The 26,672-nt window shown below is 35.7% G+C and overlaps 1 protein-coding gene across 6 annotated transcripts in view; it reads left to right on the forward strand.

The window, feature by feature from the left end:
• Positions 1-26,672, forward strand: part of LOC132733267 (cell division cycle-associated 7-like protein) — a 202,736-nt gene that overhangs the window by 50,902 nt on the left and 125,162 nt on the right. For 3 of the 6 annotated variants that reach the window (XM_060719873.1, XM_060719874.1, XM_060719877.1), the window contains exon 3: positions 7,838-7,900. The exons of 1 other annotated variant lie outside the window; for it this stretch is intronic. In XM_060719873.1, the coding sequence (XP_060575856.1) occupies positions 7,838-7,900 (63 nt within the window). 2 more of the 6 variants (XM_060719878.1, XM_060719875.1) reach the window with 2 other exon arrangements.

The raw sequence follows: 26,672 nt of genomic DNA on the forward strand, positions 1-26,672 counted from the left end.
TCTGGTCAACTGTGAATTTACAATTGTGTCAATGCCACATTTTAAATTGTTTTTATTTTCATTATGTCTTAAAACCAGAAAACTGTCTAATATTAAAAAGATTATTTATGCCTACTTAGGAAAACATATTAAAATTTAATGTATTAAGTGAAGTATATGTAAATGCAGAAATCAAATGAAAATTTCCTAAGTCCAAAACTTTCTCAAAAATGACTAAGTGTTTTCCAGAGTAAAACTCCTTGAAAATTGTCTAAGTGTTAACTTTCCATAGTTTCCAGAACTGTTTCATGGTTATTTCTTTGATGAAAAATTCAAGTTCCAGAGTTCTCCATGAAAATTGTTCCAAATACTGTGGAAAAAAGCTTGTTTCCATGAAAATTCATGGAAAATTGGTTATTTTCCAGAGTTTTTCCAGAAAGACTGTGGAAAATCAACAGACGGGTTGCCTGGTAGACCTCTACCCAGATTGTTCAAATTATAGCCCTGGGGTCAAAATCGGCCCCGTCCCGGGGGTCATTGGTTTTCCTTATATGTATATAGTAAAAACTTATAGTAAAAACTTTAAAAAAATTTCTTCTAGCAAATGACAAATGCTAGAGGTTAGATATTTTGCATGAAACATTGTGTAGTGAACCTATAGCAAGATTGTTCAAATTATAGCCCTTGGGTCAAAATTGCCCCCGCCCCGGGGGTCATTGATTTTCAATATACAGTCAGCATCGTACTTGCGTCCACCTTCATTAAACGACTTTTTTATTAAGCGGCCGCATAAAATCCCTCCCAATGATTTTACTATATAAGTTAATTCCATTAAACGACGATTTTATATCGCGGCCAGCGGCCACTTAATGTCGGCCCAAATGTACAAAATTAAGTGTTAAAGTATCTATTAAACGGCCATGACAAACAAGCTTACCTACGGGCATTCTCACCTGTGTAATCAGCGAGTAGGTTTGATGTGTACAAGGAAACAAACAAATATTTTTCATGGTCATGGACCGTTACAAAATAATTGTCGTTTAGAAACAAATTTAATAATAATTGCAATCGTTTCAAAATCAGGAAGAAAGAAACAGTTTTCCGATCGTAATATTTATTATGCCCCCATTTCGAAGAAAAGGGGGTATATTGCTTTGCACTTGTCGGTCCGTCGGTCTGTCGGTCCGTCGGTCCGTCGGTCCGTAGACCAAATGGTTTCCGAGTGATAACTAAAGAACCCTTAGGCCTAGGAACTTCAAACTTGGTATGGTGATTGGTCATGACAAGTAGATGACCCCTATTGATTTTGGGGTCAAGGGGTCAAAGGTCAAGGTCACATTGACCTTGTAAGCAAAAACGGTTTCCGATCAATAACTAAAGAACCTTAAGGCCTAGGAACTTCAAACTTGGTATGGTGATTTGTCATGATCAGTAGATGACCCCTATTGATTTTGGGGTCAAGGGGTCAAAGGTCACGGTCACATTGACTATGTAAGCAAAAACGGTTTCCGATCAATAAGTAAAGAACCTTAAGGCCTAGGAACTTCAAACTTGGTATGGTGATTGGTCATGATCAGTAGATGACCCCTATTGATTTTGGGGTCAAGGGGTCAAAGGTCAAGGACACATTGACCTCTTGGGTAAAAACGGTTTCCGATCAATAACAAAAGAACCCTTAGGCCTAGGAACTTCAAACTTGGTATGGTGATTGGTTATGACCAGCAGATGACCCCTATTGATTTTGGGGTTAAGTGGTCAAAGGTCAAGGTCACATTGACCTTGTAGGTAAAATCGGTTTCCGATCAATAACGAAAGAACCCTTAGGCCTGAGGACTTCAAACTTGATATGGTGATTGGTCATGATCAGTAGATGACCCCTATTGATTTTGGGTTAAGGGGTCAAAGGTCAAGGTCACATTGACCTTGTAGGTAAAAACGGTTTCCGATCAATAACGAAAGAACCCTTAGGCCTAGGGACTTCAAACTTGATATGGTGATTGGTCATGATCAGTAGATGACCCCTATTGATTTTGGGGTCAAGGGGTCAAAGGTCAAGGTCACATTGACCTCTTAGGTAAAAACAGTTTCCGATCAATAACGAAAGAACCCTTAGGCCTAGGAACTTCAAACTTGGTATGGTGATTGGTCATGATCAGTAGATGACCCCTATTGATTTTGGGGTCAAGGGGTCAAAGGTCAAGGTCACATTGACCTCTTAGGTAAAAGCAGTTTCCGATCAATAACTAAAGAACCCTTAGGCCTAGGAACTTCAAACTTGGTATGGTGATTGGTCATGACCAGCAGATGACCCCTACTGATTTTGGGGTTAAGGGGTCAAAGGGCAAGGTCACATTGACCTTGTAGGTAAAAATGCTTTCCGATCAATAACTTAAGAACCCTTAGGCCTAGGAACTTCAAACTTGGTATGGTGATTGGTCATGACCAGCAGATGACCTATTGTTTTTAGGGTCAAGGTGTCAAAGGTCATGTAACATTGACCTTGTAGGTAAAAACGGTTTCCGATCAATAAACTAAAAACGCTTAGGCCTAGGAACTTCAAACTTTGTATGATGATTGGTGGTGACCAGCAGATGACCCCTATTGAGTTTTGGGTCAAGGGGTCAAAGGTCAAGGTCACATCGACCTTGTAAGTAAAAACGGTTTCTGATCAATAACTTAAGAACGCTTAGGCCTAGGAACTTCAAACTTGGTATGGTGATTTTTCATGACCAGCAGATTACCCCTTTTGATTTTGGGATCAAGGGGTCAAAGGTCAAGGTCACATTGACCTTGTAAGTAAAAACGGTTTCTGATCAATAACTAAAGAACGCTTTGGCCTAGGAACTTCAAACATGGCATAGTGATTGGTCATGATCAGCAGATGACCCCTATTGATTTTGGGGTCAAAGGTCAAGGTCACAGTGACCTTGTATGTTAAAACGGTTTCGGATCAATAATAAAAGAACCCTTAGGCCTAGGAACTTCAAACTTGGCATGGTGATTAGTCATGACCAGCAAATGACCCCTATTGATTTTGGGGTCAAGGGGTCAAAGGTCAAGGTCACATTGACCTTGTAAGTAAAAACGGTTTCTGATCAATTAACTAAAAACGCTTAGGCCTAGGAACTTCAAACTTTGTATGATGATTGGTCTTGACCAGCAGATGACCCCTATTGAGTTTTGGGTCAAGGGGTCAAAGGTCAAGGTCATGACCAGTAGATACTTGATAACCCATATTAATTGTTTGATCACTGGGTCAGAAGTCATGCATAGTTACCTTATCACATGAATAATTGGCTGCTGATAGGGGGCATACATGTTTTACAAACATATCTTGTTATAACATATTTTGTCAGAGCAATAACGTATCACAACACCGCATGTGCTCAGAGTGATTTCCCTTCCAGAAAATCAAATCGAAAATGACGCCGGAACGAGCGAAAATAACAGACAACTAATAAGAGTAAAGACCGATAAATTGAATGAGGAAATCGTGCATGGAATTGAGTCTGAGTTAAAAGCAAATGTCATCGTTTGTAGTCGAAATAAAACCATGAAAAGTAGTGAACTAAACATTACAGGCCTTTCGTTGCTGATGGTGTAGGTGCTCATCTGATGCTTTATGAAATACATGTAGTACTCCATTAAATATGACCCTTCGACAAAAAGAAAGACAAAAAAATCTTAGATCTCTAAAAACCTTGTTGAATTTGAAATCGGGGTAGTGTAAAAACTAATTGCATGAAAAAAATCAAGAAGTTTAAAACTCATTGCATGAAAAATTATCTGGAGCTGTGGCTGATGATTTGAATGTTTGTTCAGCAGGAGATGTGTATGAACATATTAAGAATATAAGACAATATGCTTTGTTTCATGGTCAAAATGACCTGTTAGTATAATGAGCGTAGATCACATTTGTACACAAATTTCTACTAAAAAACAAAAACAAACACATATTGATAACTTTTAAAAAAAAAAAGGCATAAATGTAAATATGAAACTGTAATACATACATAATATTGTACAGTTTTTGTTTTTATAAAAAAGATGTTATCATATCTATGACTTGTTATATAAAAAAGTCTCGAATTTTCCAGAATTCTATTGAGAGACCACTCTATTAAGAGACCACTTTTTGGCTGTCCCTTGAGTGGTCTCTTAATACAATGTCGACTGTATACATGTAGTAAAAAATAAAAAAATCTTATTATCTGAAGGTACAAGGCTTACAGCTTTAATATTTGTAAAATGATATCATCTATAGGTTCTCTACCAAAGTTGTTCAAATTTTGCCTCTAGTGTCAAAATTAGCCCAGCCCCGGGGGCCATAAGTTTTCCTTAAATGTATATAGTAAAAGCTTAAAAAATCATCTTCTCTAAATTTACAAAGGCTAGAGTTAAGATATTTTTATGAAACATTGTGTAGTGAACCTCTAGCATGGTTGTACAAATTATAGCCCTGGGGTCAAAATTGGCCCTACCTTTAGGGGTCATTGATTTTCACTATGTACATACATTTATAGTAAAAAATTAAAAATCTTCTTGTCTGAAGGTACAAGGCTTAGAGTTTTAATATTTGGTATATAATATCATCTATAGGTCTTCTACAAAAGTTGTTCAAATTTTGCCCCTAGTGTTAAAATTGCCCTGCCCCAGAGTCGATAGTTTTCCTTATATGTATAAAGTAAAAACTTGAAAAATCTTCTTCTCTGAATTGACAAAGGCTAGAGGTTAAATATATGGCATGAGACTTTGCGAAGTGAACCTCTACCAAGATTGTTCAAATTATAGCCCTGGGGTCAACATTGGTTCCGCCCCGGGGGTCATTGATTTTCATTATGAACATATAGTAAAAAAATAAAAAATATTTTTGTCTGAAGGTACAAGGCTTTGATGTTTGCTATATAATGTCATCTATAGGTCCTCTACCAAAGTTGTTCAAATTTTTCCCCTGGTGTCAAAATTGGCCCTGCCCGGGGGCATTGATTCTCATTATGTACACATAGTAAAAACAGAAAATAAAACAATTTTTTTCTGAATGGGAGAAAGCTACAGCTTAGATATTTGACTTGAAATGTTGTTTGGTGGACCTGTATCAAGATTGTTTTGAATTAAACTCTTGGGTCAAAATTTTGCCTTGCCCAAGGGGACAGTGACCTACTTTCTTGTTCTTTGATGTACAGCAATGAAATTTTGACCATGTGCACAGTTTTAGTTGTAAAATTGAACTTTGATATCAGGTGACCTAGATTTTGATGATGTGATCTACTTTCTTGTCCTTTGATGTACAGCTATGAAATTTGAACCATGTGCACAGTCAGATTAAGATGTAAAGTGAATTTGATATCAGCTGACCTAGATTTTGACTGTGTCTTACTGTGTTGTCCTTTGATGTAGTCATGAAATTTAGGCTGTGTAAAATATGACCTTCACTACCAAATTCACTAGCCTCAAGTGCATTGATATATTCTTACTCTGATCTTTTATTGGATTAACAATAGATTTAACCACTAATCTGATAATAAGAATTAGATATGTCAGGGATCTATGCATTATCTTCAATTGTATAGAAACAAAAAAAAATCTGTTGCTACACTTCTATTTAGTGTTGTATTAATGCGGTCGCAAAGCATTTTTAGCTTGACTATTCGAAGAATATGAGAGCTATTGTAGTCGCCCCGGCGTCTGCGTCAGCGTCCGCGTCGGCGTCTGCGTTGGTTAAAGTTTTTTGTAAATTCAAATATCTCAATTATTGCTTGAGATATTCAATTGAAACTTACAATACTTATTTATAGTAACAATGTACATCAGATTGACAAGTTGGATAACTCTGCCTACAATATTTATAGAATTATGCCCCTTTTTAACTTAGAAATTTTTGTTAAAGTTTTTTGTAAAGTCAAATATCTCAATTATTGCTTGAGATATTCAATTGAAACTTACAATACTTATTTATAGTAACAATGTACATCAGATTGACAAGTTGGATAACTCTGCCTGTAATATTTACAGAATGATGCCCCTTTATAACTTAGAAATTTTGGTTGAAGTTTTTTTGTAAAGTCAAATATCTCAATTATTGCTTGAAATCTACAATACTTTTTATACCCCAAAAAAACGAAGTTTGGGGGGTATATAGGAGTCACCCGGTGGTCGGTCGGTCTGGCGGTCTGGCGGTCGGTCGGTCGTTCGGTCCAGACGTCCGTTGCATTTTCCTTGTCCGGAGCATAACTTGAAGACTAATGGTTGGAATTCAATATAACTACATACAATGGTCAAGCACAATGAGAGGAAGTGCAGTGCATAAGAACCATAACTCTATCTGGACTAATTACAGAGTTATTGCCCTTTGTTACTTTTCCTTGTCCGGGGCATAACTTGAAAACTACTGTTTGGAATTCAAAACAACTTCATACAATTGTCAAACACAATAAGGGGAAGTGCAGTGCACAAGAACCATAACTCTATCTAAAGTAATTACAGAGTTATTGCCCTTTGTTACTTTTCCATTGCTTTTTTTTGTCCGGACCATAACTTGAAGACTAATGTTAAAATTGGAATTCAATATAACTTCATACAATGGTCAAGCACATTGAGAGGAAGTGCAGTGCATAAGAACCATAACTCCATCTTGACTAATTACAGAGTTATTGCCCTTTGTTACATTTCCTTGTCCAGAGCATAACTTGAAAACTACTGTTTGGAATTCAATACAACTTCATACAGTTGTCAAGGACATTAAAATGAAGTGCAGTGCACAAGAGCCATAACTCCATTTTGACAAAATACAGAGTTACTGCCCTTTGATACTTTTCCTTGTCAGGAGCATAACTTAAAACGTACTGGTTGGAATTCAAAACAACTTCATACAATGGTCAAGCACAATAAGAGGAAGTGCAGTGCACAAGAACTATAACTCTATCTTCAGTATTTATAGAGTTATTGCCCTTTGTTCCTTTTCTTTGTCTTTCTGGACTTATTACAGAGTAATTCAATTAAACTTGGCCAACCACATTGAAAGGAAATGCAACATACAAGAACCACAACTATCTTTAATTGCCCACAACCATAACTCTATATTTCAATTCTTTTACAAAGTATTCTGTTACTAGTAACATCCTCATTTCCGAAGCAGTCTTGTGGGGGTATTAATCACATTTAGTGATAGTTCTAGTTTATAGTAACAATGTACATTTGTTTGCAAAATTGCAAAACTCTGCCTGCAATATTTACAGAATTATTTGCCCCTTTGAAACTTAGAAATTTTGTTTAAAGGTTAAAGGTCTTCAAAGATATTTACTTGAAACTTTACACATGTACTAAGGTTCAAAATTGGAGAGTCATAATTGTATGTCACTGACCAAGTTCCATAACTCTACTCCCATTTAGGCTGATTCATCTCCCCTTTTCTACTTAGTCTCTTGGTTAATGTTTACATGCAAGTTTTTACATATCTCAATAACTATTAAAGATATTAATTTAAAACTTCACATATGCATTTAGAATCATAATTGTAGGTCACTGACCAAGATCCATAATTCTATCTTGCATTTGGGCTGATTTTTCTTCCCTTTTTCAACTTAGAAATTCATGGTAAAGTTTAGCTTGTAAGCTGTTATCTCCATAACTACTGAAGAGTTTGTGCCTGTTTTGGGGCATTTTTATGCATTCATAATAATAAAGCAGTGATTTACTTGACAAAACATCTTAATAACAAGCCTTTGTATTTTTCGGTCAGTTTTATGTATTCATAGGTAATAAGCATTATTATACTTAATAAAACACCCTTGTGACAATTTTTTGAATAGTCGAGCCAATACTGTCCTCCGACAGTTCTTGTTCTCATTTAAAATTGTAGCTGGAGAAAATCAAAGCTGATCTGAAGGAGTTCATACCGAAAATGTCACAAGCCACAGTACCGGTAGGATTTTTTGTATAATTGTAAATATATTTAAAATAAATGTAGAAATTTGATACAACCGTAAATGTGAAAAATTTGGTTTGCTTGATAAAATCAAACAAGGTTGCAATCTGCAAGGAAAGTATTAAACCATTGGTTGAACCAATGTTTAGTTCGACTTTCCTCATAGAAAAAAAACGAAATTATTGTTATGTTGTCATATCCTCACATGGTGCCGTTGCCATCCACAAACTTTACATTGATCCTAACTCAAAGCTTGTTGTCTGTCTTCTATCCACATTTAGTTTGTTTGTACTCTAGTGGTCACATTTTTGCCTTGATTGTCATCAGACTTGGTCTGTTTGTTTTTTTAGCTCACCTGAGCTAGCTCAGGCTGAGCTTTTAGGTTGGTTGAATGTCCGTCGTCCTTCTACACTTGTTCATTAACACTTAAGCTGTCACATTTTTGCCTCAATCATTATCAAACTTTGTCAGGATGCTTGTCTAGGTAATTGCTCAGATGATTTCGAACATGGGGCGTCTCGGATGAAAAACTAGGTTCACAGGAGCTAAAAAAAGAATAATCTTGTTAAAACTCTAGTGGCTACTGTTTTGATCCAAATATCCTGTAAAATGGCCTCAAAGTTTGTTTCGATGATTTCTATGTCAAGTTCGAAAATGGGTCACCTGGGGTCAAAAACTAGGTCACACTGCCCAAATATGGAAAAACCTTGTTAACATTCAAGTGTTCACATTTTTGACTCAATTATCATCAAACTTGGTCAGGATGCTTGTCTTGGTCATTGCTTGGATGAGTTTTAAGGTGGGTCATCTCGAATAAAAAACTAGGTCACCGGAGCTAAAAATAGAGAAATCTTGTTAACATTAGTGGCTACTGTTTTGATCCAAGTATCCTGGAAATTGGTCTGAAAGTTTGTTTTGAGGATTCCTAGGTCAAGTTCGAATATGGGTCACCTGGTTAAAAAACTAGGTCACACTGCTCAAATATGGATAATCCTTGTTAACACTCTAGTGGTCACATTTTTGACTCACCTGTCATGAAACTTGGTCAGAATGCTTGTCTAGGTAAATGTTCGGATGAGTTTGATGGGTCAGGTGAGCGATCTAGGGCAATCATGGCCCTCTTGTTTAAGAATGGCCTTATTTATGATAAATTGTTTTCGATTTGTTCTACATGGACCATGAGAAAACTTTTGACACATCGTAAAATTCGACACAATTGAAAAATTCAACACATAAAATTTCGACTCATATAGCTTTTTATTAAGAATATATGGGGGAAAAATCTTTCGTTTTACCTCGACACATCGAGAAAATCGACTAGTTGGAAGTTCGACTCATAGAAGATCTCCTGTAGTAAAAACTTAAAAAATCATTGTCTGAATTGACATAGGCTAGAGGTTAGATATTTTGCATGTCAAAACATTGTGTAGTGGACCTCTACCAAAATTGTTGGTACACTAAAGACTTTAAAAAAAATCTCCTTGTCTGAAGGTACAAGGTTTAGAACTTTGATATTTGACCGCCACCACAAGAAAAGGGCACTTGGGCATATATGACGTAAGGTCAAAAACTCCAGGAGAACAACAGTGGCTAATGACAGCGATTTTTTTGTCGGTGCATAAGATTATTAAAGGATTGGCTGTATATGATATGTTTGAAGGATTTGGACAAATTCTAGGTAAAGAATTACCATTATTTCATATTTAATTTTAAATCTCTGATGTCTAGGCGTTTCCTTTTACTGTTATAAATTATTTTTTAACACGTCTGCTGATCGCTATTGATTGCAGCTTTAAATTCCTGTTTATGAATTATTCACAGCAATGCTGCCAGTTAAATTGCTTTAAATGATACCACACTTGCAATTTCAATATGTTCATTTCATATTTGTTTATTTAATTTTATTTGCGCTGTAACCAATTTTTGTGCCGCACTTCAAGTGGGGGGGGGGGGGGGGGCTTGGGGCATTTAGATTTACCCTAGTCCGTCCGTCCATCCATCTGCTCTACCAAATAGGGTTAGAGGGCCATCTAACTGTTAAGAGAACAATAGAGTTCATTCAATAACAAAAGATTAAGGGGCCATTGGCCCTTTGTTAAACAATAGAAAATTACAATAGAAATCGCCCCTCCTTCCAATTTGTGTCATACATACCTCAACAGTATTTGACATAGAGTCATGAAACTTTACAGGAATGTTGATCAGCATGTGTAGTTGTGCACCTGGGTATTTTCGTCTAGATATATTTAGTATTTTTAGAGTTATTGCCCTTGACTTATTAAAATTTTTGCAATTTTCAACTTGTGTCGCATGTAACTCAAAAAGTATTTGACCTAGAGTCATGAAACTTTACAAGAATGTTGATCAGCATGTGTAGCTGTGCACCTTGGTATTTTCGTGTGGATATTTTTTAGTATTTTTAGAGTTATTGCCCTTGATTTAGTAAAAATTTGCAATTTTCAACTTGTGTCGCATGTAACTCAAAAAGTATTTGACCTAGTCATGAAACCTTATAGGAATGTTGTTCAGCATGTGAAGTTGTGCACCTGGGTATTTTTTGTGTGGATAATATTTAGTACTTTTGACTTAGTATAAATTTGCAATTTTCAATTTGACTTAGTATAAATTAGCAATTTTCAATTTTCATAAAGTATTTGACCAATGTAGGCCTGAAAGTTTACAAGAATGTTGGTTAACATAAGTACTTATGCACCTTGGGGTTCACTTGAAGATATATTCAGCATTTGGTAAGTTCTTTCCCTTAACTTAGTAAAAGATTTTCAGTGTGTACATAAATACTAAGCAACAAAATTCTCTCCCGTATTTGCTATTTTTAGCAACAATTAATTTCATATGATAAATAGTGAACGTAGGTTAAATATGGGTCATTGACTCAGTGGATACAGCGGTTGCTTCAGATGCATAATGTATACACAATCGCATTTTTAAAAAAAAATTTAATCTTCAATAAAATTATTATAGTGAACGTATCTTTTTCAATTTTTTTTTTTTTTTTAGGAATTAAACAGATTGTTTGAGTCATTTGGAATACCTTTCTAGCAAAGTCTTACATCTCCAGAAATGGATATCTGAACATCTGGGCCAGGAGTTTGAAGTCAGTGACAGTGACGAAGAACAGGTTGTCAATGCAAGGATTGAAGAAATGATTAGAAATTATGAAACTGTATGACTGTGTAGACTGATGACGCATCATGTAACAGTAAAGTTTGTACCAGTCCTGCAAAGTGAATTGCCTTCTCCAGTTTGACAAGGCTAGTATTGACAGCATATACTTTCAATGAGAGATCTCGAGATTGACAGAAAGGAAGCAGAGATGTTCATTACTTGGAGCTCACATCAAATTGCTACTGAGGAAACTCTGAAAGGGAAATGTTGGAAACAGACTTGTTTTAGATACACTTTTCATTTTAAACCTGTCTGTAAGAAAGCATTCATGTATGTCAATGATATCAGATCAAAAGCTCTGCGAAACCTACTTGATCACTTTAGTAACAATGGCGGGCGCAGTACCATGTATGCACGATAACACTGGAAGAAAACCACACCATGCCCTTGGTTACAATGCAGGGCACTTGTTTGGCCATTTTTGGGGCCATATCGGCCCCATTCCCCTCTCAAGATCATGTTTTTTCCCCTAATTCAGAAAAAAATTCCCCTAAAAAAAAATAATAAAAAATAAAAAATTACAGAAAATGTTACCTCCCCTCAATTTCTCCTGCCCAATGAAATTAATCGTAACTGATCAGGTAGGAATACGTTTGGAATTTTCGGATATTACTGTTGCGAAGTAAAATGTCGCACAATCAAAACCACAACAAAAAAAGAATAACGTCAAACACATCAGAAAAGTGTAAGAAAATTGACATTTTATTTAAGCAGCATGCATTATCTTTGTCTGAAATCACCACATCAACATCAACTACAGTCTCTAAAAAAGAATCACTAAAACGTAAAGCAGTATTCTCCCATAACCAAGTTTACTCCCATTCTCATGATTCTAGTGATGATGATTGAGACAATGGGTCAGATATATATGTACAAGTAAAAAAGCATGTGTAATGGTGCCTGACAGTTGACTGCCTGACGGTTGACTGTTTGATACCAATAAATATGAAGACTTTCAAATGGCTTTACTACAGTGCATCCAAAGAAGGTTATTGCTGCAAGTACTGTGAATTCATGTATAGTAGTTCATTGCCTGATGAGACAACTGCTTATATTTCATGCGGAGTTAACTTAGGCACTCATCCAGCAAGACGTCTAAAAACTCGTGACCAGTCTGAGAAGCACTTAAAGGCTTCAGAAAGCTACCTTTCCAAATCAATTAAAGGTACACAGAAGATTTTTCCATTATTGGCAAAACAAGTAGAAAGTAAAAAGGCATTGAACAAAACATATTTGGAGACCTTGTTCCGTACTTCACATTTCATGCTTAGGAAAAGATGGGCACTCACTGACAACCTTGAGGATTTTATCAAGAACTTCTTGGCTTCTGATATAAAAAATGAAATGGTGAAACAGTATGTGATTGAAAATCCTAAGTTGACTTACACTTCTCCATCTTCTATCCAGGACATTGTCAAATCAATTGCATTTGCATTTGAAGATGATATCCTTAAACAAATCCGTGATGCCAAATGCTATGCTCTAATGGCAGACGAATCAACTGATGAGTCTAATCAATTTGCAGTAATAATCAAATTTTTAAAGGAAAAGCAAGTGGCAGATGTTTTTGTTGGAATCATTCAAGCAGTCTCTACTGATGCAGCAAGTTTGATGGGAGCCATTGAACCGTTTTTTCAAGGCAAGGGAAACGATATCAAAAAAGCCATTTTTGTAGGCTTTGATGGCTGTAACGTTATGAGGCTTTGATGGCTGTAATGTTATGAGTGGGGTCAACAAAGGTAAGAGGACTTGATAAAACTATCAGATTTTTTATCATAACACTATTTAATAAAAATATAAAGGCAATAATGTAAATACATTCATTAGTAATGAAAGTAATTAAAGAAATAAAGAAATTGGTATTTATACTGTATTTTAGAATATGTTTAATTTATTCACAGGATTACAGCCCAGATTCAGACATGTGGTCCCATTTCAACTCTACATTAACTGCAGAAATCATAGACTTGCCTTGTGCGTAAGCCATCTTGTCAAGCAGTACCCGGTTCTTTTAGACCTGGATGCCGTGATGTTTACCATATGGAAATTGAAATTTTCGGCTCAAAGATTTGCTGTAAGTAGTGTCCTTGCAGTCTGTCGGGCCAACAATCGGGCTCATCATTAATTAAATTTGAATGTTAAATCTACTGTTTGCTTGTGTAATAACCGAAAAAAATAAATTGTAAAATCAGATGCAATTATAATAAAGCTTACGTTTTTTGAGAGCTGCAGCTACAAGGTGGTTAACTCATGGTCGGGCTTGCAGCCGCCTCCTTGATAGATATGAACCCATAATTGATGCGGTAGACTCCATCTTGACTAAATCAAGAAGCCCTGAAGTAGTTGGATTAAGGGAGATGCTACTTAACAAACGTACAATAGCAGCAGCAGCTTCCCTATGTGATATGCTGAAGCCCATTGTCATATTCAGTGACTACTTACAAGGTGATGTCCACTTTTCACGTGTGAATGAGAAAATGAGAGGAAGTATTTCAACAAAAATATGTCTGTCTTTGTTAAGCACTGCTGCCAAATCTTCACACAAATTTGATTATCATTCTGACTTGACTATTGATGTACATATTTACCTATCACATAACTAAATGACAACAAAGAAATGTACAGTTACAAATTACGATTGAATCAAGTTATGTTTAACAATTACTCAATTAAAACATTTTTTTAATTGAATAGATATAAATGATCAGCATTCTCTTATAGACATTACATTTTCAGTTACATTATCAACCTTAAATTCATAACTTCAGAACCTCATAGATGAACTTGAACATCTGAGTAATAGATTTACACAAGTTGGTGTTTGTGTGCATGATGAACTTTATTTCTCCAAACTGCCAATGATATGGGATCTGATAGATGAGAGGAGAGAACTTGCAAGAAGGCTAAGGTAAAAAAGTTCATTATATGACATAATCTCTTTAGAGACTTAAGGTTTAAAACTGTACCAAAAAAAATAAAAACAAAAGGTCATTAATAGTCAATTAGTGATTATTTCAGACAGTCTTGTTAGACAGGATTTTATTGATTACAATTGAAGTGACTGTCAGAATTAAAACTATGTAATTTGTAATTTAAAGAAACTAAACTGTTTATGAACAAGTCCCCTACCGGTTTACCAGAGGGGACTTTAGGTTTACCCTCCGTCCGTCTGTCCGTCAGTCCGTCCGTCCGTCCGGCCGTCCACAAAACTGGATCCCGCAATAATGCAAAAAGTACTGAAAATATTTTAATGAAACTTGATATATGGATAGATGGCAGTATGGAGATTATGCACGTCTTTTTAGCTTACCTGTCACAAAGTGACAGGGTGAGCTTTTGTGATCGCTTTTCGTCCGCCGTCCGTCCCGTCCGTCCGTCCGTAAACTTTTGCTTTAAATGACATCTCCTCATAAACCACTGAGCCAATTTCATCCAAACTTCACAGGAATGTTCCTTTGGTGGTCACCTTTAAAAATTGTTCAAAGAATTTAATTCCATGCAGAACTCTGGTTGCCATGGCAACCGAAAGAAAAATCTTTAAATATCTTCTTTTAAAGAACTGTAAGAGCTAGAGCTTAGATATTTGGCATGAAACATCTTCTAAAGAGTGTCTACCAAGTTTGTTCAAATAAAAGCCCTGGGGTCAAAACTGGCCCCGCCCAGGGGGGGTCATTGATTTTCCCTATATGCATATAGTAAAAACTTAAAAAATCTTCTTTTAAAGAACTGTAAGAGCTAGAGCTTAGATATTTGGCATGAAACATCTTCTAGTGAATGTCTACCAAGTTTGTTCAAATAAAAGCCCTGGGGTCAAAATTGGCCCCGCCCCAGGGGGTCATTGATTTTCCCTATATGCATATAGTAAAAACTTAAAAAATCTTCTTTTAAAGAACCCAAAGAGCTAGAGCTAAGATATTTAGCATGAAACATCTTCTAATGAGTGTCTACCAAGTTTGTTCAAATAAAAGCCCTGAGGTCAAAATTGGCCCTGCCCCAGGGGGTCATAGATTTTCCCTATATGCATATAGTAAAAACTTAAAAAATCTTCTTTTAAAGAACCCAAAGAGCTAGAGCTAAGATATTTGGCATGAAACATCTTCTAGTGAGTGTCTACCAAGTTTGTTGTGAGTGTCTACCAAGTTTGTTCAAATAAAAGCCCTGGGGTCAAAATTGGCCCCGCCCTGGGGGGTCATTGATTTTCCCTATATGCATATAGTAAAAACTTAAAAAATCTTCTTTTAAAGAACCGTAAGAGCTAGAGCTTAGATATTTGGCATGAAACATCTTCTTGTGAATGTCTACCAAGTTTGTTCAAATAAAAGCCCTGGGGTCAAAATTGGCCCCGCCCCAGGGGGTCATTGATTTTCCCTATATGCATATAGTAAAAACTTAAAAAATCTTCTTTTAAAGAACCCAAAGAGCTAGAGCTAAGATATTTAGCATGAAACATGTTCTAATGGGTGTCTACCAAGTATGTTCAAATAAAAGCCCTGGGGTCAAAACTGGCCCTGCCCCGGGGGTCATTGATTTTCCTTATATGTGTATAGCAAAAACTTAAAAATCTTCTTTGAAAAAACCCAAATAGCTTTAGTTTAGATATTAAGCATGAAACATCTATAAGTAAATATCTACAAATTAAAGCCCGGGGGTCAAAACTGGCCCTGCCCCAGGGGTGTCATTGTTTTTAACTATATGTGTATAGTAAATACTTAAAAAATCTTCTTTTAAAAAACCCAATGAGCTAGAACTTAGATGTTTAGCATGAAACATCTTCTTATGGGTGTCTACCAAGTCTGTTCAAATAAACAAATAAAAGGGGGGGGGGGGGGGTTATATACAGGTGAGCGACCTCAGAGCCATCATGGCCCTCTTGTTTTTTTCTTCCTATGTTGAAAATTCTGGTTGCTATGGCAACAAATAGACTGAAAATATGGCAAATTTTACACATAACCTGGATCCTGCGATAACACAAAAAGTACTGAAAATATTTTTTATGAAACTTGACATATGGGTAGATGGCAGTATGGAAATTATGAACATCCTTTTCTTATCTTCCTATGTTGAAAATTCTGGTTGCTATGGCAACAAATAGACTGAATTTCAAGATTTCTTATTCTAGTTTTTAAGTTTTTTCACTATAAGTTCTTTATTTCTTAAGGTATTTTCTTCAAACTTTAAATATAAGTTGCTAGTCATCAACCACATCATATGTGACAATGTTTACAACTCTAGGACAAAATTCATCAGAATTACCTCCCAAGACTATTTCCAGAATTATGCCCCTTTTTGTACTTTTTTGAGAAATTGGTAATTTTTACTCCAACTTCTTCAATCATGATAGGATTTTCTTCAAACTCCCACATTATAATAATAATTATGACAAGGTTTATAAATCTAGCATCCATATTTCCAGACTAATCTCCTCCTTAAACTTTTAATTTTTCCTATTCGTTCTTTTAACTTTCATTTACTTCAAATTCAAAATAAACATTCATTATTCATACCTTCATTACTAATTGTTCTTTGTTACACTCACATCACGTATGACATCTTGCATCTTTATTTCAAGAGTTATCTCCTTTTTAAGAATTTTGCTTTTAAAAATGTTATATTTTGATAACAGGGATGTTTAAAAATTAACTTTAGACTGTCCTTCAGTCCGTCTGACTGTCTGTACATAAAAACTGTTTCCTGTGATCACTTTTAAAGAACTTTTTCAACAAATTTACTTCAAATAAAAACATAAGTTAATGGCCAATGGCCCTTTAGAATGTTGCTGGGGTTCTAACCGGTAGGGGACTTATGGATTGCTTGCAATACTATGATAATTGCTTGTATTTGTCTGATCTTTGGATTTTTCAGAGATGAAGGGCCAATTCAACAGTTGGCAGAAGAAGTTGCCAGGCCGATGGTGTACAGTTTGATACAGGAGCTCGAAGATGCATTTCATTGTAGCCTGGCTTTAGGTCCTTTCTCTGTGTTTGATATGAGACATGTACCTTCAAATCCCCTTGAATTGGGCGACTATGGACAGGTATAAATAAATAAATAACATGTTTTACTTCATTGTAAAGTTGTTGTTTTCCAAATAATAAATTTTTATTAGTCCCCTACCGGTTTACCGGAGGGGACTTTAGGTTTACCCTCCGTCCGTCTGTCTGTCCGTCTGTCAGTCCACAAAACTGGATCCCGCGATAACGCAAAAAGTACTGAAAATATTCTAATGAAACTTGATATATGGATAGATGGCAGTATGGAGATTATGCACGTCTTTTTCTTTTCTTCCTATGTTGAAAATTCTGGTTGCTATGGCAACAAATAGACTGAAAATATGGCAAATTTTACACATAACCTGGATCCCGCGATAACGCAAAAAGTACTGAAAATATTTTTATGAAACTTAATATATGGATAGATGGCAGTATAGAGATTATGCACGTCTTTTTCTTTTTTTCCTATGCTGAAAATTCTGGTTGCTATGGCAACAAATAGACTGAAAATATGGCAAATTTTACACATAACCTGGATCCCACGATAATGCAAAAAGTACTGAAAATATTTTTATGAAACTTGATATATAAATAAATGGCATTATGGAGATTATGCACGTCTTTTTCTTTTTTTCCTATACTGAAAATTCTGGTTGCTATGGCAACAAATAGACTGAAAATATTGCAAATTTTACACATAACCTGGATCCAGTGATAACGCAAAAAGTATTGAAAATATTTTTATGAAACTTGACATATGGGTAGATGGCAGTATGGAAATTATGAACATCCTTTTCTTATCTTCCTATGTTGGAAATTCTGGTTGCTATGGCAACAAATAGACTGAATTTCAAGATTTCTGATTCTAGTTTTTAAGTTTTTTCACTTTAAATTCTTTATTTCTTAAGGTATTTACTTCAAACTTTAAATATAAGTTGCTAGTCATCAATCACATCATATGTGACAAGGTTTACAACTCTAGGACAAAATGTATCAGAATTACCTCCCTTGAACTTAAAATTTTCATGAAAAAATATTTTTTTTTTTTTTTTAATAACTTCTTTTTTAGCTCACCTGTTACAAAGTGACAGGGTGAGCTTTTGTGATCGCTTTTTGTCCGGCGTCCGTCCGTCCGTCGTCCTTTCGTCGTCCGTCCGTAAACTTTTGCTTTAAATGACATCTCCTCATAAACCACTGAGCCAATTTCATCCAAACTTCACAGGAATGTTCCTTTGGTGGTCACCTTTAAAAATTGTTCAAAGAATTTAATTCCATGCAGAACTCTGGTTGCCATGGCAACCGAAAGAAAAATCTTTAAATATCTTCTTTTAAACAACCCTAAGAGCTAGAGCTTAGATATTTGGCATGAAACATCTTCTAGTGAGTGTCTACCAAGTTTGTTCAAATAAAAGCCCTGGGGTCAAAATTGGCCCCGCCCCAGGGGGTCATTGATTTTCCCTATATGCATATAGTAAAAACTTAAAAAATCTTCTTTTAAAGAACTCAAAGAGCTAGAGCTTAGATATTTAGCATGAAACATCTTCTAGTGAGTGTCTACCAAGTTTGTTCAAATAAAAGCCCTGGGGTCAAAATTGGCCCCGCCCCAGGGGTCATTGATTTTCCCTATATGCATATAGTAAAAACTTAAAAAATCTTCTTTTAAAGAACCGTAAGAGCTAGAGCTAAGATATTTGGCATGAAACATCTTCTAGTGAATGTCTACCAAGTTTGTTCAAATAAAAGCCCTGGGGTCAAAATTGACCTTGCCCCAGGGGGTCATAGATTTTCCCTATATGCATATAGTAAAAACTTAAAAAATCTTCTTTTAAAAAACCCAAAGAGCTAGAGCTAAGATATTTAACATGAAACATCTTCTAATGAGTGTCTATCATGTTTGTTCAAATAAAAGCCCTGGGGTCAAAATTGGCCCCGCCCCAGGGGGTCATTGATTTTCCCTATATGCATATAGTAAAAACTTAAAAAATCTTCTTTTAAAGAACTCAAAAGGCTAGAGCTAAGATATTTAGCATGAAACATGTTCTAATGGGTGTCTACCAAGTATGTTCAAATAAAAGCCCTGGGGTGGTCAAAACTGGCCCCGCCGGGGGGGGGGGGGATCATTGATTTTCCTTATATGTGTATAGCAAAAACTTAAAAATCTTCTTTGAAAAAACCCAAATAGCTAGAGTTTAGATATTAAGCATGAAACATCTTCTAGTGAGTGTCTATCACTTTTTGTTCGAATAAAAGCCCTTGGGTCAAAACTGGCCCTGCCCCAGGGGTGTCATTGTTTTTAACTATATGTGTATAGTAAAAACTTTAAAAATCTTCTTTTAAAAAACCCAATGAGCTAGAACTTAGATGTTTAGCATGAAACATCTTCTTATAGGTGTCTACCAAGTCTGTTCAAATAAACAAATAAAAGCCCTTGGGTAAAAATTGGCTCGGGGTGGGGGGGGGCTATATACAGGTGAGCGACCTCAGGGCCATCATGGCCCTCTTGTTTCTAAATGTATCTACTTCAATCTTAATATAAATGTTTCTTATTATCACTCAACTTTTGTGAGAAAGTTCAATACTCTAAGCAAGACTATTTCCAGAATTATGCCCCTTTTGAACTTTGAGAAATTGGTAATTTTTACTCCAACTTCTTCAATCATGATAGGATTTTCTTCAAACTCCCACATCATAATAATAATTATGACAAGGTTTATAAATCTAGCATCCATATTTCCAGAATAATCTCCTCCTTAAACTTTTAATTTTTCCTATTCATTCTTTTAACTTTCATTTACTTCAATTTCAAAATAAACATTCAGTATTCATACCTTCATTACTACTTGTTCTTTGTTACACTCACATCACGTATGACATCTTGCATCTTTATTTCAAGAGTTATCTCCTTTTTAAAAATTTTGCTTTTAAAAATGTTATATTTTGATAACAGGGATGTTAAAAAAATAACTTTAGAGTGTCCTTCAGTCCGTCTGTCTGTCTGTACATAAAAACTGTTTCCTGTGATCACTTTTAAAGAACTTTTTCAATAAATTTACTAAAAATAGAAACATAAGTGAATGGCCAATGGCCCTTCAGAATGTTGCTGGGGTTCTAACCGGTAGGGGACTTATGGATTGCTTGCAATACTATGATAATTGCTTGTTATAATCAAGAATATCCAGTTTTCATACTAATAGTAATTTTAAACCAGGTTTTCCGAAGGAAAAAACTGGTTATTAGATTGAGGTATGTCGGCGGGCGGGCGGATGGGCGGACGGGCGGGCGGGCGTAAACAATTTCTTCTGTGCGCAACTCCTCCTACATTTCTCAACGGATTTTGACCAAACTTTCACAGAAGCTTTGTCATCAAGTGCCCTGGCGCATATTGTCGGGGTTTTGCGATTAGATAATATTTGACCTAATTATGGCCCTTTGTTTTTTTTCCTTATATAAAATATATAGTGTGCGCAACTCCTCCTACATTTGTCAACGGATTTTGACCAAACTTTCTCAGAAGCTTTGTCATCAAGTGCCCTGTCACATATTGCCATGGTTTTGCAATTGGTATATATTTGACCTAATTATGGCCCTTTGTTTTTTTTCCGTATATAGAATATATAGTGAACAATTTCTTCTGTGCGCAACTCCTCCTACATTTCTCAACGGATTTTGACCAAACTTTCTTAGAAGCTTTGTTATCAAGTGCCTGGCACATATTGTCGGGGTTTTGTGATTGGATAATATTTGACCGAATTATGGCCCTTGATATATTTTTTCCTTATACAGAATATATAGTGAACAATTTCTACAGTGCGCAACTTCTCCTACATTTCTCAATGGATTTTGACCAAACTTTCACAGAAGCTTTGTCATCAGGTGCCCTGGCGCTCACTAAATTCCCATGTTTCTTCCAACATTCAAGTATTTTTTTAAAATTGTGAACATACTTTTCTTGATATCGCACAAAACACCACACGCCAATATTGTTGACAAAAGAAAATGACAAGAGACGCAAAAATGCAAAAATTAAGCAAAAATAAAATACTGTTTACCTTTCTAAAATATTTGGGAAAAAAAGGCGAATAGACAACATAAAATTTCTCAATCATTTTTGTTTGAGGAATATTAAAAAAGCCATATGATAATTCCTCCTAAAAGTTCAATTAAAAACAAATGCCCCTTCATGACAAAGCTTCTGTGAAATATTTTGCTGAAAACCTGGTTGCATCGCATTGCGATGTTCCTTGTTTCAACTTTTATTTATAGAGTTTAGAACCCATTTATTTAACCACAAAGCAATACAATTATTTCACATAATTTCATTTAATATAGACGTCTATTAGCCACATTGCTGATCATTATGGTGAGGCGAAACAGGATACTTTCATGGGACATCATGTTGTTGCTCAGCCCGAATTTCCAGTAGAGATTATCAGAAGAGAGTTCAGTGCTTTTAAGCATCAGATGTTTATTATGAAGTAAGTGGTCTGGTCAGTTTCATTTGAAGCAATATCAAAGTTATAGTGTTACCCTGTTCCGTCCTTCCGTCATTCTGTCATTCCGTCATCATCAGTTTCTGTACATTATTAGTCCCCTACCGCATTAACCAGAGGGGACTTTAGGTTTACCCTCCGTCCGTCTGTCTGTCTGTCTGTCGATCTGTCTGTCTGTCTTGTCAGTCCGTCAGTCAGTCCGTCCGTCCGTCCACAAAACTGGATCCCGCGATAACGCAAAAAGTACAGGAAATATTTTTATGAAACTTGACACATTCATAAATGGCAGTATGGAGATTATGCATGTCTTTTTCTTTTCTTCCTATGTTGAAAATTCTGGTTGCTATGGCAACAAATAGACTGAAAATATGGCAAATTTAACACATAAACTGGATCCAGTGATAACTCAAAAAGTACTGAAAATATTTTTATAAAACTTGGAAAGGAGTGATGACAGTCTAGAAATTATGCACATTTTTAGCTCGACTATTCGATAAGAATAAGTAGAGCTATTGCAGTCACCCGAGCGTCGGCGTCGGCGTAACCACTTATGTTAAAGTTTTTGTAATAGTTCAAATATTTTCAAAGTCCATTGACATATGGCTTTGAAACTTTGCACACTTGTTCAACATCATGACCCCAACCTGTAAACAGGAGGAGGTAACTCTATCAAGCATTTTGACAGAATTATGCCCCTTTTTCGACTTAGAATTTATGTTAAAGTTTTTGTAATAGTTAAAATATTTTCAAAGTCCATAGACATATGGCTTTGAAACTTTGCACACTTGTTCACCATCATGACCCCAACTTGTAAACAGGAGGAGGTAACTCTATCAAGCATTTTGACAGAATTATGCCCCTTTTTTGACTTAGAATTTACGTTAAAGTTTTTGTAATAGTTCAAATATTTTCAAAGTCCATTGACATATGGCTTTGAAACTTTGCACACTTGTTCACCATCATGACCCCAACCTGTAAACAGGAGGAGGTAACTCTATCAAGCATTTTGACAGAATTATGCCCCTTTTTCGACTTAGAATGTACGTTAAAGTTTTTGTAATAGTTCAAATATTTTCAAAGTCCATTGACATATGGCTTTGAAACTTTGCACACTTGTTCACCATCATGACCCCAACCTGTAAACAGGAGGAGGTAACTCTATCAAGCATTTTTTTTAACCAGGTTTTCCGAAGGAAAAAACTGGTTATTAGATTGAGGTATGTCGGCGGGCGGGCGGGCGGGCGTAAACAATTTCTTCTGTGCGCAACTCCTCCTACATTTCTCAACGGATTTTGACCAAACTTTCACAGAAGCTTTGTCATCAAGTGCCCTGGCGCATATTGTCGGGGTTTTGCGATTAGAATATATTTGACCTAATTATGGCCCTTTGTTTTTTTTCCTTATATAAAATATATAGTGAACAATTTCTTCTGTGCGCAACTCCTCCTACATTTCTCAACGGATTTTGACCAAACTTTCTCAGAAGCTTTGTCATCAAGTGCCCTGACACATATTGCCAGGGTTTTGCAATTGGTATATATTTGACCTAATTATGGCCCTTTGTTTTTTTTCCTTATATAGAATATATAGTGAACAATTTCTTCTGTGCGCAACTCCTCCTACATTTCTCAACGGATTTTGACCAAACTTTCTTAGAAGCTTTGTTATCAAGTGCCTGGCACATATTGTCGGGGTTTTGCGATTAGATAATATTTGACCTAATTATGGCCCTTTGTTTTTTTTTCCTTATATAAAATATATAGTGAACAATTTCTTCTGTGCGCAACTCCTCCTACATTTCTCAACGGATTTTGACCAAACTTTCTCAGAAGCTTTGTCATCAAGTGCCCTGACACATATTGCCAGGGTTTTGCAATTGGTATATATTTGACCGCATTATGGCCCTTTGTTTTTTTTCCTTATATAGAATATATAGTGAACAATTTCTTCTGTGCGCAACTCCTCCTACATTTCTCAACGGATTTTGGCCAAACTTTCTTAGAAGCTTTGTTATCAAGTGCCTGGCACATATTGTCGGGGTTTTGTGATTGGATAATATTTGACCGCATTATGGCCCTTTGTATATTTTTTCCTTATACAGAATATATAGAGAACAATTTCTTCTGTGCTCAACTCCTACATTTCTCAACGGATTTTGACCAAACTTTCTTAGAAGCTTTGTTATCAAGTGCCTGGCACATATTGTCGGGGTTTTGTGATTGGATAATATTTGACCGAATTATGGCCCTTTGTATATTTTTTCCTTATACAGAATATATAGTGAACAATTTCTACAGTGCGCAACTTCTCCTACATTTCTCAATGGATTTTGACCAAACTTTCACAGAAGCTTTGTCATCAAGTGCCCTGGCGTTCACTAAATTCCCATGTTTCTTCCAAGACATCATTCAAGTATTTTTTTAAAATTGTGAACATACTTTTCTTGATGTCGCACAAAACACCACACGCCAATATTGTTGACAAAAGAAAATGACAAGAGACGCAAAAATGCAAAAATTAAGCAAAAATAAAATACTGTTTACCTTTCTAAAACATTTGGGAAAAAAAGGCGGATAGACAACATAAAATTTCTCAATCATTTTTGTTTGAGGAATATTAAAAAAGCCATAATTCCTCCTAAAAGTTCAATTAAAAACAAATGCCCCTTCATGACAAAGCTTCTGTGAAATATTTTGCTGAAAACCTGGTTGCATCGCATTGCGATGTTCCTTGTTACTATCAAGCACTAAGAATAGTCGAGCGTTGCTGTCCTACCGACAGCTCTTGTTTTCTTTTCTTCCTATGTTGAAAATTCTGGTTGCAATGGCAACAAGTAGACTGAATTTCAAGATTTCTGATTTGAATTTTTCAGCTTTTTCACTATAAGTTCTTTATTTCTTAAGGTGTTTACTTCAAACTTTAAATATAAGTTTCTGGTCATCAACCACATCATATGTGACAAGGTTTACAACCCTAGAACAAAAAGTATCAGAATTACTTCCCTTGAACTTAGAGAGAATTTTTATGAAAAAAATGTTGTATTTTTTAAATAACTTCGTTACTTCTTAATGTATCTACTTCAAACTTCATATATATGTTTCTTATTATCACTCAACATTTGTGAGAAGGTTAAATACTCTAGCAAGACTATTTCCAGAATTTTGTCCCCCTTGAACTTAGATTTTTTTCCAGAAATTAGTATTTTTTACTCAGACTTCTTCATTCCTTATAGGATTTACTTTAAAAATCCCACAGCGTAATACTATGACAAGGTTTATAAATCTAGAATCTATATTTCCAGAATTATCTCCTCCTTAAACTTTGAATTTTTCTTATTCATTCTTTAACTTTCTTATTTCTTCATTGATTCATGGAACATTCATTTTCAACACCTACATTATTAGCTCACCTGTCACAAAGTGACATGGTGAGCTTTTGTGATCGCCTTTTTGTCCATCGTCCGTCCGTCGTCCGTAAACTTTTACTTTAAACGACATCTCCTCATAAACCACTTGGCCAATTTCATCCAAACTTCACAGGAATGTTCCTTTGGTAGTCAACTTTAAAAATTGTTCAAAGCATTTATTTCCAAGCAGAACTCTGGTTGCCATGGCAACCGAAAGAAAAAACTTAAAATATCTTCTTTTAGAAAACCCTAAGAGCTAGCCTGGGATTCAGGCGTTGATATTTTTTGCTTATTTATAACATACGCGCTATTTCATACTCGATCGTCATAGATAACGCACAACATCTCTGGTTTTGATAGTATCAACGCCTGGGGAAACCTGCGGGGTTTCCCATGTAATTATCGACTAATGATAATCCTATTAATAGACCGATTAGCACGTGACCAACAAATTACATGACTAAATCGAAATCGAGGCGAAGATGATGAATGTTGAAAATTTGACGCCATTTACTATTATAAATTGCGTCCAGCACAATTCTCTGATGCTCACAAACTTTATCCAATTTAACTAATCAAACCTGTTGATCGAATTAACTCATCATGCAATAAACTTTGTCAACGAGTGTTATTTTAATCGGAAATGGTGTTTTGAAAGCGAGGCTCCGTAACTGTTCGTTGAGCTTCGGGTCACTTCGTGGAAATTCCGTTTCTATTTTTAGCAACTAGTTTGTTGTTGCATGAGTTATCGTTCTTTAAATAACACCCGTAATTTTCGGGGTGTATACTAGGTGGCGCTTCGATCGAAAATCGTATTTCCCCAGGCTGTCGATTTGCCGAACAGAAGCACATAAAAAAATCGACAGACTGGAACCCAGGCTACCTAAGAGCTAGAGCTTAGATATTAAGCATGAAACATCAACTAGTCAGTGTCTACCAAGTTTGTTCAAATAAATGCCCTGGGGGTCAAAATTGGCCCTGTCCCAAGGGGTCATTGATTTTCCTTATTTGTATATAGTAAAAACTTAAAAAAAAAATCTTTTAAAAACCCCAAATAGCTAGAGCTTAAATATTAAGCATGAAACATCTTCTAGTGGGTGTCTACCAAGTTTGTTCAAATAAATGCCCTGGGGTCAAAATTGGCCCCAACCCGAGGGGTCATTGATTTTCCTTATTTGTATATAGTAAAAACTTAAAATATTTTCTTTTAGAAAACCGCAAGAGCTGGAGCTTAAATATTTGGCATGAAACATGTTCTAATGGGTGTCTACCAAGTTTGTTCAAATAAAAGCCCTGGGGTCAAAATTGGCCCCGCCCCAGGGGGTCATTGATTTTCCCTATATGCATATAGTAAAAACTTAAAAAATCTTCTTTTAAAGAACTCAAAAAGCTAGAGCTAAGATATTTAGCATGAAACATGTTCTAATGGGTGTCTTCCAAGTTTGTTCAAATAAAAGCCCTGGGGTGAAAATTGGCCCCGCCCCAGGGGGTCTTTGATTTTCCCTATATGCATATAGTAAAAACTTAAAAATTCTTCTTTTAAAGAACCCAAAGAGCTAGAGCTAATATATTTAGCATGAAACATTTTCTAATGAGTGTCTACCAAGTTTGTTCAAATAAAAGCCCTGGGGTCAAAATTGGCCCCGCCCCGGGGGTCATTGATTTTCCTTATATGTGTATAGCAAAAACTTAAAAAA

Source organism: Ruditapes philippinarum, unplaced genomic scaffold (genome assembly GCF_026571515.1).
Source record: "Ruditapes philippinarum isolate M1 unplaced genomic scaffold, ASM2657151v2 ctg1321_1_1_1_1, whole genome shotgun sequence".
Lineage (NCBI taxonomy): Eukaryota > Metazoa > Mollusca > Bivalvia > Venerida > Veneridae > Ruditapes > Ruditapes philippinarum.